Consider the following 15549-nt stretch of genomic DNA (forward strand, 5'->3'; position numbering starts at 1 on the left):
CAAGTTGCAAGAAAGGAGATTCCGACTAACATTCGGAAAAACTTTCTGACAGAGCCATTCGGCAGTGGAACAGACTCCCATGAGAGGTTGTGGACTCTCCTTCCTTGGAGGTTTTCAAGCAGAGGTTGGATGGCCATCTGTTATGGATGCTTTAGCTGAGATTCCTGTATTGCAGAAGATTGCACTAGAGGCTTTAGGTCCATAAATTACAATATAGCATATATTCAACACAAAAAACAGCGACAATTTGTTGTTGACAAAGGACAGCTGGACATATTAAGGGCCTTCAGTAGCTTAGGGCCTCATCAAACCTAAATACGGCCCTGTAGCCAGGAGCCATATTTTGAAACTCAATCTGAAAAGGCCCATGAGTATGACTTTGCAAACAATGCCAATGCAGATTAATAAAAGGCTTTATCCAGAACCTGTTGGGTGCCCTCTGGATCTAGGAATTAGAAGGAACTTGGGCATGCAGCATACACCCTGCAAAAAAAACCCCACAGCATGATAATAATAGTAATAATTTGCAGAAATTGCTTTTCACTGAAATTGCAGACCGTTAGACCCTGGCCCTCGCTGCCGGTCAGAGGAAGAAATGGAACTCCCAGCTCAGTTTCTGGCAAAGGCTTTAATGCATAAGTCAGATTGGTACATAAGCAAGGCACAAGGTACAGCAGGTACAGCAGGTACATCGGAGGTACAAATACATAGCTAAGCGCAAGACGTTCACCCAATAAGCGATGTGCCCCCTGCACCTTGCTTTTGGGCAGAGCACACAGCGCAGCAAGCAGTCAGAGCCCCAGGACTCTGCAGAACTGGCACTCCTTTGAGTGGGCTGGGCTTGTGAGGTTCGCATTGGCATCTCTTGTGCCCTTGCAGATGGAGATGGGGGTCAGCGCCACCTCAGCATCCAATTTAGTCTCATTTGGTAGGTGAAGATACTACCAAGGTGGGGTGGCAGCTCCCTAGCAGGAGGTATCTGATTAGGAATGCCCAGTGTCAGGGGGCAGAACACCCCTCTATCTGCCTCCTTGGTCCACCCCCTCCTCTCTTCATTCCCCGGACTACTGGCCTCCTCCCCAGACTCAGACACTTCTCCGGTTCCTGGTTCCACCTCCCTCATCTACTAGGACACTCTCCAGGATTGCCCAGATCCATCTCCTTGAGCTCCTCCTATTCTTCCTCTGGATTAGACCATCCCCTTCATGACACTAGGAAATCTGTGTCTTCACACACATCGAGAGTGAGCTTTCCAACTGCATTTCCATCTCTTCTAACATTCTTGCCAGGGTTGTGTACAGGGTGGATCTCATTTAGATAATTTAAAACAACCACAACTAATTTAAATTAAGTAAATTTGCTTATGTTCTCTTGTTTTGCATAATTTGTTCAGGTTTTGCTCTATGTGAGGCTGGGCAATGGGCTACTCAGGGCATTGAAACATTCAGCTGCACCCTGGAGGCATTTCAAGAAAAACTTTACATCCCTAAAAACTAGAAACTTGGGGGGGGGGGTTAAATGAAAGCTAAAATTCTGAGGAAGATGAATTCCATACTGTTTCCGTACCCCCCCCCCAAAGTCACCATTTATGCATAACCCAGATAACAAGTAACCTGTTTTGTCCTGTCCCCCCCAACTCTGTGCTTTACAAAGAGTCAGAAGGCCCATTGGTAAGAGAGACAAAAATGCCTGGCAGCATCTCTGCATTTTTCCAGTGGATATTTATTCCTACCTCTTGTTAAAATGTGATGCCTTTTGATATTTGCATCCAAAGTCCATTTTAGCTCAGCAAACAGAATAAATCTCCATGGCCTTCGCAGATTCCCCCCAGGCAAAGATTTGAAGCATTTCTTCACAGCATCGTGTCAAACTTTCATTGGGCTGGTTGACACACAGATTCATCAGGAGGTGTTTGCAAAATCAGCTGGCCAGCTGTGTGTATGGAAGAGCCAATGGCCCTTTCCTATACCCCCCCCCCATCTTCCCTTCAGACACAATCTCCTAAAACGAGTCAGTTCTAACAATTAGCCATAATTCGTCATGTATACAGAGACATCAATTTATGTACATCATGCACATACGAAACAGGGCCATGCACCTGCAACATTGTCCAATTACGGAGAAAAGTCTCGCAGTGCTTGTTCGCACAATGTTTATTTGGTGCCAATGGGCTGCGTTCCGGGCATCACACTGATGTAAAACGACCCCTGATTACAACTGACATAGAATGAACAAAGCAAAAGAGAAGAGGCGAAACAAGCAATAGTGAAATATAATCAACAAGGAGATGAAGGCACGGTGAAAGTGAGGGGTAAGTTGCAAAAGGCCTGGGTGATGTTGAACATGTGGCTGTCGCCGTCTCTGGGATTGCTCCCATTCCACTGACTGCACAATTAGGTGCCATGTTGGTGGCACATCTCCTGCTGAGGCCCTACTGGGCTTGGTCAGGAGGCCGCATGCTGGCAACATGACACATAATCTGACAATGCTTCCACAGCAAACAGGCAGAAGCTACGAGCACTGGAATAGGAGCAAGCGCTGAGCAACCACAGTCCGAGATGCCATGTTAAAAAGTGAACAAGGTTAGGGTTTTCAGGTGAGATTTGAAGGGGGAGGGATAAGCAGGGATGGGAAGACAGGTGAGCCAGGACAAAAAGTGCCACACTTGTGATGGACTGAGCTGTTTCTATGTGCAGAGGGGTAGCCATGGGAGTCTTTGAGGGGCTGCAAGACTCTAACGTTGTTTTCATTACAACAGATTATTTTGGCATCAGCTTTTACAGACTACATTGCAAACTGTTTGTGTGCCAGAGGAGTGAAAGGTGCCTCCAGTTTTAATTCAGGAAAAAGGGGTGTCACACAGATCAGAAGTTTGGGAGTTGCAGCCCAAAATAAAGCATGCCACTGGCTCAGGGCTGGGGGGGGGGCGTGTTCTGTGGCTTTGCAGATGTTTTTGGATGCCAGCTCTCGCCATCCATGTCCATTGGAAATGCTGCCATCTGGACAGTCACAAGTTCTCTGCCCTTGCGCTAGCTTTCGGGGCCATAAATTGAGAGTGCATAAGTTGGCAGATGAGATACAAATAATGGCTCAGCAGCCCATGGGGCAGGGAAGCACACTGCCGGATTGCTCTAACTGCATGGAAACTGATATAGTTTCAGGGCTTCGTATTCCCATAGGTCAAATTTGTGTGTGTGGGTGTGTGTGGGTGTGTCAGCCAGTGCTGGTCTAAAGAGGCAACTGTGGTTGTCACTGGATTCTCCTAGTACATGGGAGGGTGTCTAGGGGTAAGCTGCCTCCCACTGGACATTTCCCATGCTAAGTATCAGGTAAGAATAATAGAACCAGGTAAGAATCATAGAATTGTAGAGTTGGAAGGGCCCCTGAGGATTGTCTAGTCCAGGCATAGGCAAACTCAGTCCTCCAGATATTTTGGGACTACAACTCCCATCATCCCTAGCTAACAGGACCAGTGGTCGGGGATGATGGGAATTGTAGTCTCAAAACATCTGGAGGGCTGAGTTTGCCTAGTCCAACTGCCTGCAATGCAGGAATATGCAGTTGTCCCATTTGGGGATCAAACCTGCAACCTTGGAATTATCAGCACTCTGCTCTAACCAACTGAGCTATCCAAGAGTTTTCCCATGGCTTTCCAATGAAGCTTGAAGACAGACATGCTCCAGGCTCCCTTTTCTATCCAAGGTGCATTAGCTAACGCACACAAGAAATGCTGGCACATTTGCATGGGGAGTAATCAGTCTTTCACATTAACTTGTGCATGTTCTCTTTTTGTGTGCAGAGATGCCTCCTCCACTGAAGTAACTGGGCAAGCGCTTGCTACTGGGAGAGTTGCTTGTGCATGTGCATTGGAATTCATGCACTGATATGGCACATAGTCGTTTCATCTGCTCCTGTTGGGACATACTCTAATTGGTCCACCGGAAGGCACCTTATTCTGTGCTTCCACACCCCCCCCCCCATAGGATGAATACATTTATGGACACCAAAACCTGTTTCCACAGTTATAGCCACAATCATATCGATCCTGTGTAGCTAAGCATGAAATAATTACTCACGAATTCTGACTATTCATAGCAATAATTCCTCCACACATGGCAATACGTTGCACGAGTCTGCAGCAGGAAACAAGAAGGGCAAGCCTTGCACCCACTCAAGTGCTTGAGCGCAGAAATCAAACACGGCAAATGCTTAGATAACAGTCAATAGAAACTGGAGCTTTGTAATAATAAAAAATAAGCTTCTGGTCCACATTGTCAAAGTGGGTCAGGATACAAACTCTCCAAGCGCTTTCCTTTAAATAGGAGGACCTCCTTCTCCCACTACTGATCAAAGGCGCAGTTGCGCAAAGGTAAACTTATCCATGTCTTTTTCAGTTTGGAACAGCACGTATTTCTTAAGGTGGATGGGATCCCTCCTCTCTGCTGTAATGTACAGCGTATTTCATAGGCTACTTCGGTAAGAAGAGGCTGCTCCCATTTTTTTGCAGTGGAACCCTAGGTGCATCACCCAACCTCCTTCTTTCTACAAAAAAAATTGTGTTCTGCCACCCAAGTAGGATAACCATGAAGCCTAAGGCGCATATGGCACTTCAACAGTCTCCTCTAAAAGGCACTCCAGAAGTGCAGAGTTGATGATAAAGCTACATTCACCAGCAGATTCTTCCATTCCAACCCCATGAGGCTTTTCCAAGACATACTGCATCCAGTGTAAAAAGATTAGAGTACAATCCCATTAAAAAACTCCAGGCGAGAGAGAGATCAAAATCTGTGCCTTCTTTCTTTTAAAGCAAACACCCACATTTTGAATCTTGGGACTGTTTTCTTGGTGCTTCCCTGGGCTCCCGTTCCGGTATGAAATTACTGCTGAGGTCCATCTGCGCTCTTAGTTTGTTCCGATGGGGTGACCTGGATATTAGAGGCAGGGGTTTTCCCTTTGTTTCGGAGGGTGTGAGCGTTGAGCATCTCCAACAGTAGGTCGTAGACGGGAACAACATTCTTGCATTTCATGCTGAGAAGGTGCTCCATCCCTTTGTTACTGTGAAGAAAGCAAAGAGGTCACAGCAAGCCACTGAGGTTTAAAATGCACTATGGGGAGAGAGACTTTCTGCTGTCCGTCAGGCAACAGCTTTTCCCACCTGCCTTGCCCCACCCTCTAGAAGCCTTTCCCAGACCATGACAGCAGAAGTACCATATTTTCGCTCTATAGGACGCACCTGACCATAGGACGCACCTTGTTTTAGAGGAGGAGAACAAGAAAAAAAAAATCTCCCCCTCTCTGCTCAGCGCCCCTTCAGCAAAGTGGCAGGAGAAACGGAGCCCCTTCCATTTCTCCTCCTGCTTGGCTGAAGGGGCGCTGCGCAGCTCTCCCTCTCTGCTGAAGCCAGAAGAGTCTTGCTCTCCCGGCTTCAGCAAAAGGAACCCGAAGCCTTTGGAGCGCAGCGCGAGTTCCCGCTGCGCTCCAGAGGCTTCAGGCGGCTATCACTGAAGCCTGGAGAGCGAGAGGGGTCGGTGCGCACCGACCCCTCTCGCTCTCCAGGCTTCAGCGAAAGCAATGCGTAGCCTCCGGAGCGCGGAGGGAGCGCTCCCTCTGCACTTTGGAGGCTTCGCGTTGCTATCGCTGAAGCCAAGGAGCCTGCATTTGCTCCATAGGACGCACCCACATTTCCCCTTAATTTTTGGAGAGGGAAAAGTGCGTCCTATAGAGCGAAAAATACGGTAGCTGGGAAGAGGTCAGGGATATTTAAAAAATAATAATTTTATAGGTTGTGTGTCCTTGTTTCTCAGTTTGACCCTATTACATGGTTTTGTATGTTTTGTGGCATTTTATGCATTGTGACTTGCCATTAATTTTTTGACTGGGAAGTCAAGGAGGAGGAGGTCACAGCGGCCATGGTAAAGTGGTCACAAGACTTTGGGTATTCAATAACCATGCCACAGTGGGAAAATTTGTGGAAGAATAATTGGAAATTCACAAACTGTGAATTAAGAGAAAACTTCCTAAAAATGCAACACCGATGGTATCTAACACCTTGGAAACTGTCAAAGATGTACGAAAGTGTCCCAAGTAATTGCTGCAGGTGTGGAGATAAATCAGGCACTTTCTATCATATGTGGTGGCTATGCAAAAAAAATCCAGGCATTTTGGGAGACTATCCACTTAGAAATACAAAAAATAATAAAGATTTCCTTTAAGAGAAAACCAGAAGCTTATCTTTTGGGGATCACAGATTTGGATAGCCCGCAAAAAATGAAGAGTATATTTTTATACACCACAGTGGCAGCAAGAGTTCTTATTGCTACAAAGTGGAAGATTGATGAAATCTCCTCTACCCATGAATGGATCCAAAAGCTAACAGATTACGCGGAGTTAGATAGTTTATCAGAAAAAACAAAGAATAAACAAAAACAGGAATTCATCTCGAAATGGGAAGTCTTCAAAGTTTACTTGAAAAACAATTACAGTAGTTTAAACTCTGTCGCAGCATTTGCGTAACTTTAGTAGTAGATTTAAGAAAGATATGAAACCTAAGATAAATCAAATAATAGATAACTGAAACAGGGAATGGACGGGAGGTCGGGTCTATAGTCCAAGGACCGCTTTTCGCTTTATTGATTTGTAATTAATATTGTCTTTATCACTGTTTTGTTTGTATTTTTGCACTTTTTCCTTTTTTTGGTGTATCAATTAAAAAAAAATACATGGTTTTGTATGTTTTGTGGCATTTTATGCATTGTGACTAGCCATTAATTTTTTATTGAGAAGAGAGGCACCTGTAGAATTTCTGTCTCAAAGCAATAAAAGCATTGTCAACCACTGGACATGCTCCTCTCCCCTGCTATGCATCTGATGCTCTAGTTCAGGGGTCAGGAAACTTACCGCGCCTCGGGCCGGTGTCTCCAGCGCCGATCGCGCGGCGGGCCAGAGGGCAGGGGAGCGCGTGACGATACGCGTGTGCACACGCTATTTCCGGTGCACTTCCAGGTTGGAGAAGCACCGGAAATAGCTTGTGCACATGCACACGGGTCTCCTCCGACAAGGATGTGCACCGGAAATAACGCTTGCGCATGCGCACAAGCTACTTCCGGTGCTCCTCCGACCTGGAAGTGGGCAGCCGCGCAGCGCCACGCTGGTAAGAGTGGGCAGTGGCAGCAGGCGGCAGGGTCGCCACAGGCTGGATAAACGAGTCCCTTGGGCCTTATCCGGCCCGCGGGTCTTAGTTTGGGGACCCCTGCTCTAGTTAAGCTAACAGCCAATCCATCCCTCTCAATGAACGTTTAATTTCCTCCATGCCATGAAGTTGTCAACATGTGCAGAGGAGGGCAACCAAGATGATCCAGGGTCTGGAGGACTTCCGGGGAGGTGCCTCCGGTAATGGCGGAATTCCTCTGACAGGGAGGAATCTGCTCCGTGGGAATCTGGGTCTGGCCGCCACGGCGAAGGCGGAGACCCATTAAAATCATAGGCAGGAGAAGCCTGTGAGCGTGGGATTCGGCGGGCACCTTTTGCGCCTCCCCCACTCGCGGGGAACCCCGGTTTTTGGGGCTCCGGAGTGGCGTGGGGTGAGTGGCGCAGTGCATCGAATCGTCTGCTTCTTCCACAGAGCGAAGCTGCATAGCTGTTGCTGGAGAGCACTGACCTTTTCCTGTGGACAATTTGACTTAATTACCCGTGAGTAGATCTGAAACGGAAGAATTGGATTTCTAAATGTTTAATTTGGTATTGCAACGGGGAGGTTCAAAACAGGAAGTCCGCCTTCCCCTTTTGTAAATAGACTGAGGCAATGAAGTTGCAAGCTGGAGTCCTGGAAAGTCTTTTGTAAAAGATTAAATTTCCATCAATAAAGAACATTAAACCCCCTTTTGGAGGCAGGAGAAGAGAGGGGGAAGTTGTGGATTGATTATGCCTGTGGGAGAGAGTGAAGAGATTTAAAACACCGCTGCTCTGACCCTGGAAACAGGCTGCTAGTAGGACTGACGTCTTTTGGAATGTTTATTGACAGCGTTTAGAACGTTCATTGACAGTTAGTTAAACAAGAGAAATACATTGTTTCTACTGTCTCTGGCTGCTTTAAAAAGGAGTAAAAGTAACTGAAAATTGAAACTAATTTGAAACTAATTTTGGATTGTTGAAAAGAGGATACTATTGACTATTACAAATAGAAACTGTTTCCCCCTAGTGGAAGCCTTTGAAACCAGTTGTTTTACAAGAGCTGGGCTAGGGGAATTTCCAGCTGCAAGTTAAAAACCGTGAGACTCTGGGACTGACCTTGAATCTTTTAAGTGTTATGGTAAATGGAAGAGGAAAAACAGATCAGTCAACTGCTGACAAAACAGTAAGGTCTGGGAGGATTTGGCAACAATCCAGAAGAGGTCCATCATCAGGCCCCCCTGCTCCTTCTGTTGCTGCCTTTGTACCAGCATATTTAAAACCAAGAAGAATGTCGACAGAAGAGGCTTTAGTGGCTGCATTTATAAGATAAATGACTCATTGGACCAGCTTAACAGGAAAATGGACATGATAAATGCGAAAATGGATGTTTCAATTACTAAAATCAACCTAAATACAGAAAGTATAAGTAATACCAATGCAGAAACCACCCAGAAATTGATACAGGAACCTACTTTGATACGGCAAACTGCGGAGGAAGCCAGGGAAAAAGCTGTTGTTGCTGAATGTAAAGTAACACAACTGGAGAGAAAGAGAGCCCCAGCCCTACAGATGCAATTTGATGAACATAAGTTGACGTATGCTATGACTGAACTTAAAGAAAAACAGACGAATTTGAGGATTAGAGTTCACTTTTGGTGGACATGCCCAAGGATTAAGACACTTTGGGAGATGATTTATAACGAAATGAAAAAGGCATTTAAATATACCCTTTTGAAGAAGCCAGAGGCCTTTCTCCTGGGCATGGTCGGCCAATTGGTCTTAAAGAAGGATAGAACTTTTTCCACATATGAAACAATAGCAGCAAGAATACTCATTGTGAAGTACTGGAAGACACAAGATTTATCTATTCGGGAAGAATGGCAGATGAAGTTGATGGGCTATATGGAATTGGCGGAAACGACTGGCAGAAATCCGAGACCAGGGAGAAGAGTCGGTGGAAGAAGACTGGAAAAAGTCTAAGACTATTTATAGAAATACTGTAAAAATAATGAATGTAAGAAAAATGTTGGAATGAAGTTATATGGCCCTAGTAGAAATGCTATAAGGAATTAAGTATAAATAGATTAATAAACTATTAAAGGGAAAAATAAGGTCAGAATATGTTAAGATAATTATAGGATAGAAACAGAGGAAGATGGAAAGGAATTGCTGAAACAATTAATAGAAGTGGAATACAAAAAGGGAGGTGTGAGGAGGTCCTGGAAATAAGGGAATGAAAGATAAGATATTGAAATTGTTTTGTGTGTTAAATGGTTTGTGTCTTATTTTGTTTTGTTTTTTTTGTTTTGTCTATTTTGTTGTGTTTAAATGGTTGAAAATTAATAAATATTATTTAAAAAAAACACAAAAAACAAGATGATCCAGGGTCTGGAAACCAAGCCTTATAAGGAACAGTTGAAAGAGCTGGGTATGTTTAGCCTGGAAAAGAGGAGGCTGAGAGGAGATACGCTAGCCATCTTCAGGTATCTCAAGGACTGTCGCATGGAGGGTGGAGCAAGTTTGTTTTCTCCTGCTCTGGACCCAAAGCAATGGATTCAAATTACAAGAAAGGAGATTCCAAACTAAACATCAGGAAAAACTTTATTGGGGTAAGAGCTGCTCAGCAGTGGAACTCTCCTTCACTGGAGGTTTCTAAGCAGAGGTTGGATGGCCATCTGTCATGGATGCTTTAGTTGAGATTCCTGCTTTGCAAGGGGGTTGGACTAGATGACCCTTGGGGTCCCTTCCATCTCTACAATTCTGTGAACTGGGGGCAAATAAGAGTTGTGTGCATGGTTCTTGCTATTAAGCATTAGAGCCAGATAGCAGATATCTGCAGCAGACGTAATTCAGAATGAGGTGGTAAACTGGTCTGTACCACTTCAGGCGAAGATGTTTGTGTGTGACATTTCTAAATGCTTCTAAACACCCTGGAGGCAGAACATTAGCACAGAATGAGAGTCCTGACCTAGACTTGCTCTCCCTGATGGAGTAATTTTCTACCTACAAGAATTATTTTCTCGTATCTTGCCTCCCCTCCCATTCACACACAGCTGAAGTGGTACAGTCTGTTCCATCTTCTCCGAACTTGGCCACCTCATTGGAGCTTGCGAATGTAGTCTCTGCCATGGCAAACCAGCTGAGTACCTAAGTGCATTTTCACACAGGAGGCTTAAAAATTGCTTTTGAGCCTTTCTCAAGCTACTTAGGGACACGGGTGGCGCTGTGGGTTAAACTACAGAGCCTAGGACTTGCTGATCAGAAGGTCGGCGGTTCGAATCCCCGTGACGGGGTGAGCTCCCATTGCTCGGTCCCTGCTCCTGCCAACCGAGCAGTTCGAAAGCACGTCAAAGTGCACGTAGATAAATAGGTACCACTCCGGCGGGAAGGTAAACGGCATTTCCGTGCACTGCTCTGGTTTGTCAGAAGCGGCTTAGTCATGCTGGCCACATGACCCAGAAGCTGTACACCGGCTCCCTCAGCCAATAAAGCGAGATGAGCACCGCAACCCCAGAGTCGGCCACGACTGGACCTAATGGTCAGGGGTCCCTTTACCTTACAAGCTACTTATGTTAGCCAAACAGGAAAGAAAGTAGAAGAGGAAACTTTGTGATGCCAATGAGCGCTCTGCTCCACAGTGGGTTGTTTTGGACTGTTTACATTCACAAGAAAAATGTGACTGGAGTAAGATCATGTGCCAATGTGGTGCCCTACAGGTGCTGTTAGGACTACAACTCCCATGATCCTTGACTGTTGGCCATGCTGGCTAGGGCTGATGGGAGCTGTAGTCCAACAACAGTTGGAAGATATCACAATGGCTGCCCAGCACAGGGCTGGGTAACCTGTGGCTCAACAAATGTTGCTGGACTCCAACTCCCATCATTCCTAGCCATTGTGCCCAATGGCCATGGATGATGAGAGTTGTAGTCTGACAACAACCAGATGGCTACTGGTTCCCCATTCGTGCCACAGTATTTTCATACATACAACTAAAATAATTTGATTCAAATCATTTTAATGTGTCATTTTTTAAAAGTGGGAGAAAAGGAATGGATACGCTTTCCTGTGATGAGCGAACATTTTAACATAATTACTGAACGGACTTCTAACACTATCAAAGAATAAATAATTGCAAGGGGTGGGCAGAGCAAAAAAAGAGAAAAGAATCCATGGTAATCATTTCTTCAGCCAAAACCCATCTACTCTTTTGCTGGGAAGAAATACAATCTAGCAACATTAATGGAAACGCTTGTCCAATTTCTGTTCTTCTTGAAAGAAAGGTGATGAAACGAACAGATATTTAGGGCCGGAATCCATTTAAAACAGAGACAGAAAGAGATTTTGGGAGTGTGAAGAATGAATCGTGTATGCCTCACAATTGGGCAGAGGGTATGGACTGTGGTGGAACTGCGAGCCAATCAGCTTCGTTGCTGGGCTCCCAGGTGCTGAGGCTTCTGGGTTGGGTGGACCAGAGAGGAGACTGTGGAGGACTGGTGCACCCCAGGAGCATAAAAGGGGCTACATGCTTGATGCCTCCACCTCGGCCTTCGAGTGAGCTTCCCACCCACCCACCCTATAATGTTAACAATTGAAATTCTGGCATTTCTTTTCAGGTCACTTCATTCCTATTGTCACAACTGCTCCAGTCCACAGGGGATCTCCCCTAAGGGATCTTGGAGGGCAGCTGATACCATGTCATCCAAACCTGGACAAACTTTGGTTAACCTTAAGTACAATCCATGGAAACAAGCCAGCTTCAACCCATGGTTTATGAAACTGCTTTGTTTCCCACTAACCATAGTTAAGATTAACCACAGTTTAGAATCTGGACAACATGCTAAATTGAGGTGAATCTAAAATGGAAACAGAAGCTTCAAATCTCCCAGTTGTAGCTGCAGCATGTGACTCTGGAGGGAAGCTAGGCTTGTTCATGTACAACAAACCAAGATTTAGCATTACATCATCCAAACACAAGGAAGGTGGGTGGCACTGTGGGTTAAACCACAGAGCCTAGGACTTGCCGGCAGTTCGATTCCCCGCGACGGGGTGAGCTCCCGTTGCTCGGTCCCTGCTCCTGCCAACCTAGCAGTTCGAAAGCACGTCAAAGTGCAAGTAGATAAATAGGTACCGCTCCGGTGGGAAGGTAAACGGCATTTCTGTGCGCTGCTCTGGTTCGCCAGAAGCGGCTTAGTCATGCTGACCACATGACCCGGAAGCTGTAAGCTGGCTCCCTCGGCCAATAAAGTGAGATGAACGCCGCAACCCCAGAATCGGTCACGACTGGACCTAATGGTCAGGGGTCCCTTTACTTTTACCTTTACCATCTAAACACAGCCACTGTAATACTGCATGTACTTGCAAAATAACATACCAATTGAAATCCAGGACATCTTTCTGTTCAAGGCAGTGTACAAAGATCTTAATTTAAAAACAAAACAAAAAACAATAGGATATTTGTATGAGAACAGCTAGATATTATTTTCCAGACGTGAGTGTTGAACACAGTTAGTTGCTGACTCTGGGGTTTGATGACATGAGAGCAACTTAAACTGAGGCCTTGACTTCTCTAACCTAAAGTTCTGAATGCGTCAGACAGAGATAGCAGCTATCTCATCAGAAAAACCGCAGAGGCTGTTGCCTTTTGTGAGTCACAGAATTCCTTTGAAATGAAGACCCAGAACGCATTTATAACAGCACTGGAATTTTCAGAATGAATGAAACTGGAAAAGAGGAGGCTGAGAGGAGATATGACAGCCATCTTCTAATATCCCTCTTGGAAGAGGGCGAAAGCTTGTTTTCTCCTGCTCTGGACGGTAGGACTCGAACCAATGGCTCCAAGTTACAAGAAAGGAGATTCCAACTGAACATCAGGACGAACTTTCTGACGGTAAGAGCTATTTGACCATGGAAGGTTGTGGAATCTCCTTCCTTGAAGGTTTTTGATCAGAGGTTGGATGGCCATCTGTCATGAATGCTTTAGTGGAGATTCCTGTATTGCAGGGGGTTGGACTAGATGACCCTAAGGATCCCTTCCAACTCTGCCACCCTATGACATAATTTTGTGAGCAATGCAGCTGCTGAATAGCCTTTTTTGCCTTGTGAAAAAAATATAACGTGTCTTAGTTCTGTGAGGAAAATCTAAAGAAGTTACCATTCTTATTAGATATGCCCACAGGGAGGATCCAGTCTATACCCAGCACTCACCAAGCAGCAAAACTGTGCCTGGGCTTTATGGCTGCAAGCTATGGGTGGAAAATTAAGAACATCAGCAGAGCCTACTGGATCAAGCCAATGGCCCATCTAGGCTAGCATCCTGTTCCCACATCAGCCAACCAGATGCCTATGGGAAGTCTCCAAGCAGGACCTAATTGCAACTGAATGTACATAGCTATCGTGGCTGAATGCTGTCCCGTATACAGAATTTGTTGCACATAGAAAACCAGCTGCCAGGAAGAAGAGACTTCGGCAAGCCTTTTCTCCAACATCATTTGGTTTGTGTGGAAAGGAGCATTTGAATATGCCATCTCCCAGCTGAAATGATGCAGTCTGGAGAAAGTCTGACCTTAGGGTGAGTTGTTTCTTTGGAACAAACCCAAGGCATAAATAGTATCATGAGACCATCCTCATGCGATGGCCCACGCAGTCTAAACCAGAACCATCATGGAATTGTAGAATTGGAAGGGACCCTGAGGATCATCTAATCCAACCCCCCGCATTGCAGGAATATGCAGCTGCCCAATGCAGGGATCGAACCTGCAACCTTGGCGTTCTCAGCATCACGCTCTAACCAACTGAATGTTATCCTGAACGGAGTATTTTAATAGCACTTGGGTTAACTGTTGAGGGTAAATCAAGTCTCCTGAATAGAGACTTGATCTGCTTAGTGGACTAAGAATGATGCCAGCAAAATCATACCAACAGCCCTCCTGGATCAGAGCACAAGGCCACCTAGTCTTGCCTGATTAGTGAGTACCGTGAGACCAAGGAAAAGAACATAAGGAGAGCACAGCATGATAATACAAAGGGGACAATCTCTTTCAGCATTCTGTTCCCACAAGCAGCTAATCAGATGCCTCTGGGAAGCTAGCTAGCAAGCAGGACAACATGACAACAGCTCTCTCTTGTTGTGGCTCACCAGCAGCTGATATTCACAACAGCATAGTGCCTCTGAACCTGCAGATTACATATGGCCGTTGTGTCTAGTAGATACCGATAGCCTTATTGTCCATGGTTTACGATCAGAAGCCTTGGGAAAACACAAGTGCTCTATTGCAATTAAGATTTGCTTCTCAGTTTAAACTATGCAACTGCCCACTGAGAACAAGGAGCCCTATTGTAGACAAAACCATCAGCCAACGTCTTTCAATGAAGGGCACCGTTTTTGGAATCCCAATGCAAAGCAAGCTAAACTTAAGAAAGCATTAGCTCAAAATGCGGAACCAGCATTGTCAGGGAACTGCCATCGGAGCCAGGTGGAGAGGGAGGGCTTCAGAGGGATTCCGGAGAGCCTCCCGGGAGGGAGAGAAGCAGCACATCTTCTGGGGAAGGAAATCAGCGTAGCACCAGTGGAGAAGGGGGGCAGATGGGGGAATCGGCGAGGTGGCTCCATGACTCTTCGCCAGGGACCAGCGGGGAGAGCACGGGTCCTCCGCTGCCCACACCCTCCCTGCGCAGAAGGCTTCCGCGCAGGGAGACTAGGCGGAGACTAGGCGTCAAAGAACTTCTGTGCTGGAAGAAGTTCAAGAAACGCCCACTGACGGATTCTGCCAGCGATTGAGACAGCCACGGGCGAGTGGCTGTCCGGACAGAAAAGGTTCACTCAGGCAACCCAGCCAGGTGGGGAGCTGATTAACGCACGAGCAACCATTACAAGCATGTTCGTAACACTGTTCACAAAGCACAAAGCGAACCACCGATTTGTCTGTTCCAAAACAACAACACCCCATGATCTTGCACTACATCAGCAAGCCAATGTATGTTAGTTTCAGCCACAACAGATAGTGAGAGCAATGGAGGTTTTAGGGGAAGCTGAAGTGTGGAGGAATGGAAGCAAGGCTGTTTGTGATGAACACGGTACAGGATGGAAATTGCTGCCTCCTCAAATACCGACTCTCACTTATTTACAACGGCGATCTTTTTTCCTAGCTAAATTCAGTTGTCAAAATGAAGAACGCTAGCCAGGGTTGGATTCTTGTGGGAAAGGACAGTGAGCTCTCTTTAGTCTTGGTACTGAAAACAAATTCCTTGACTCAGAATGCACTCAGGGACACTTTGTTCTTACATTCCAACTGTCTTTCCCCCTTGCTTCTAGTTAAGAGCTCTTGGGACTCTAATAAAAACCAGATTAGATCTGGCAAGCCTGAAATCTGGATAATGTGC

At 45.9% G+C, this 15549-nt stretch overlaps 1 protein-coding gene across 1 annotated transcript in view; it reads right to left on the reverse strand.

Annotated features, from left to right (window-relative positions):
* Window positions 1–613: 613 nt before the first annotated feature.
* ESR2 (estrogen receptor 2) overlaps window positions 614–15549 on the reverse strand; it is a 68839-nt gene continuing 53903 nt past the window's right edge. The window contains exon 9 of the mRNA XM_080980922.1: window positions 614–5055. Coding sequence (XP_080837048.1) covers window positions 4878–5055 — 178 coding nt within the window. The 3' untranslated portion in view covers window positions 614–4877. The remainder of the gene's footprint in view (window positions 5056–15549) is intronic.

Source organism: Podarcis pityusensis (genome assembly GCF_964106645.2).
Source record: "Podarcis pityusensis genome assembly, chromosome: 1".
In the NCBI taxonomy this organism is placed as follows: domain Eukaryota; kingdom Metazoa; phylum Chordata; class Lepidosauria; order Squamata; family Lacertidae; genus Podarcis; species Podarcis pityusensis.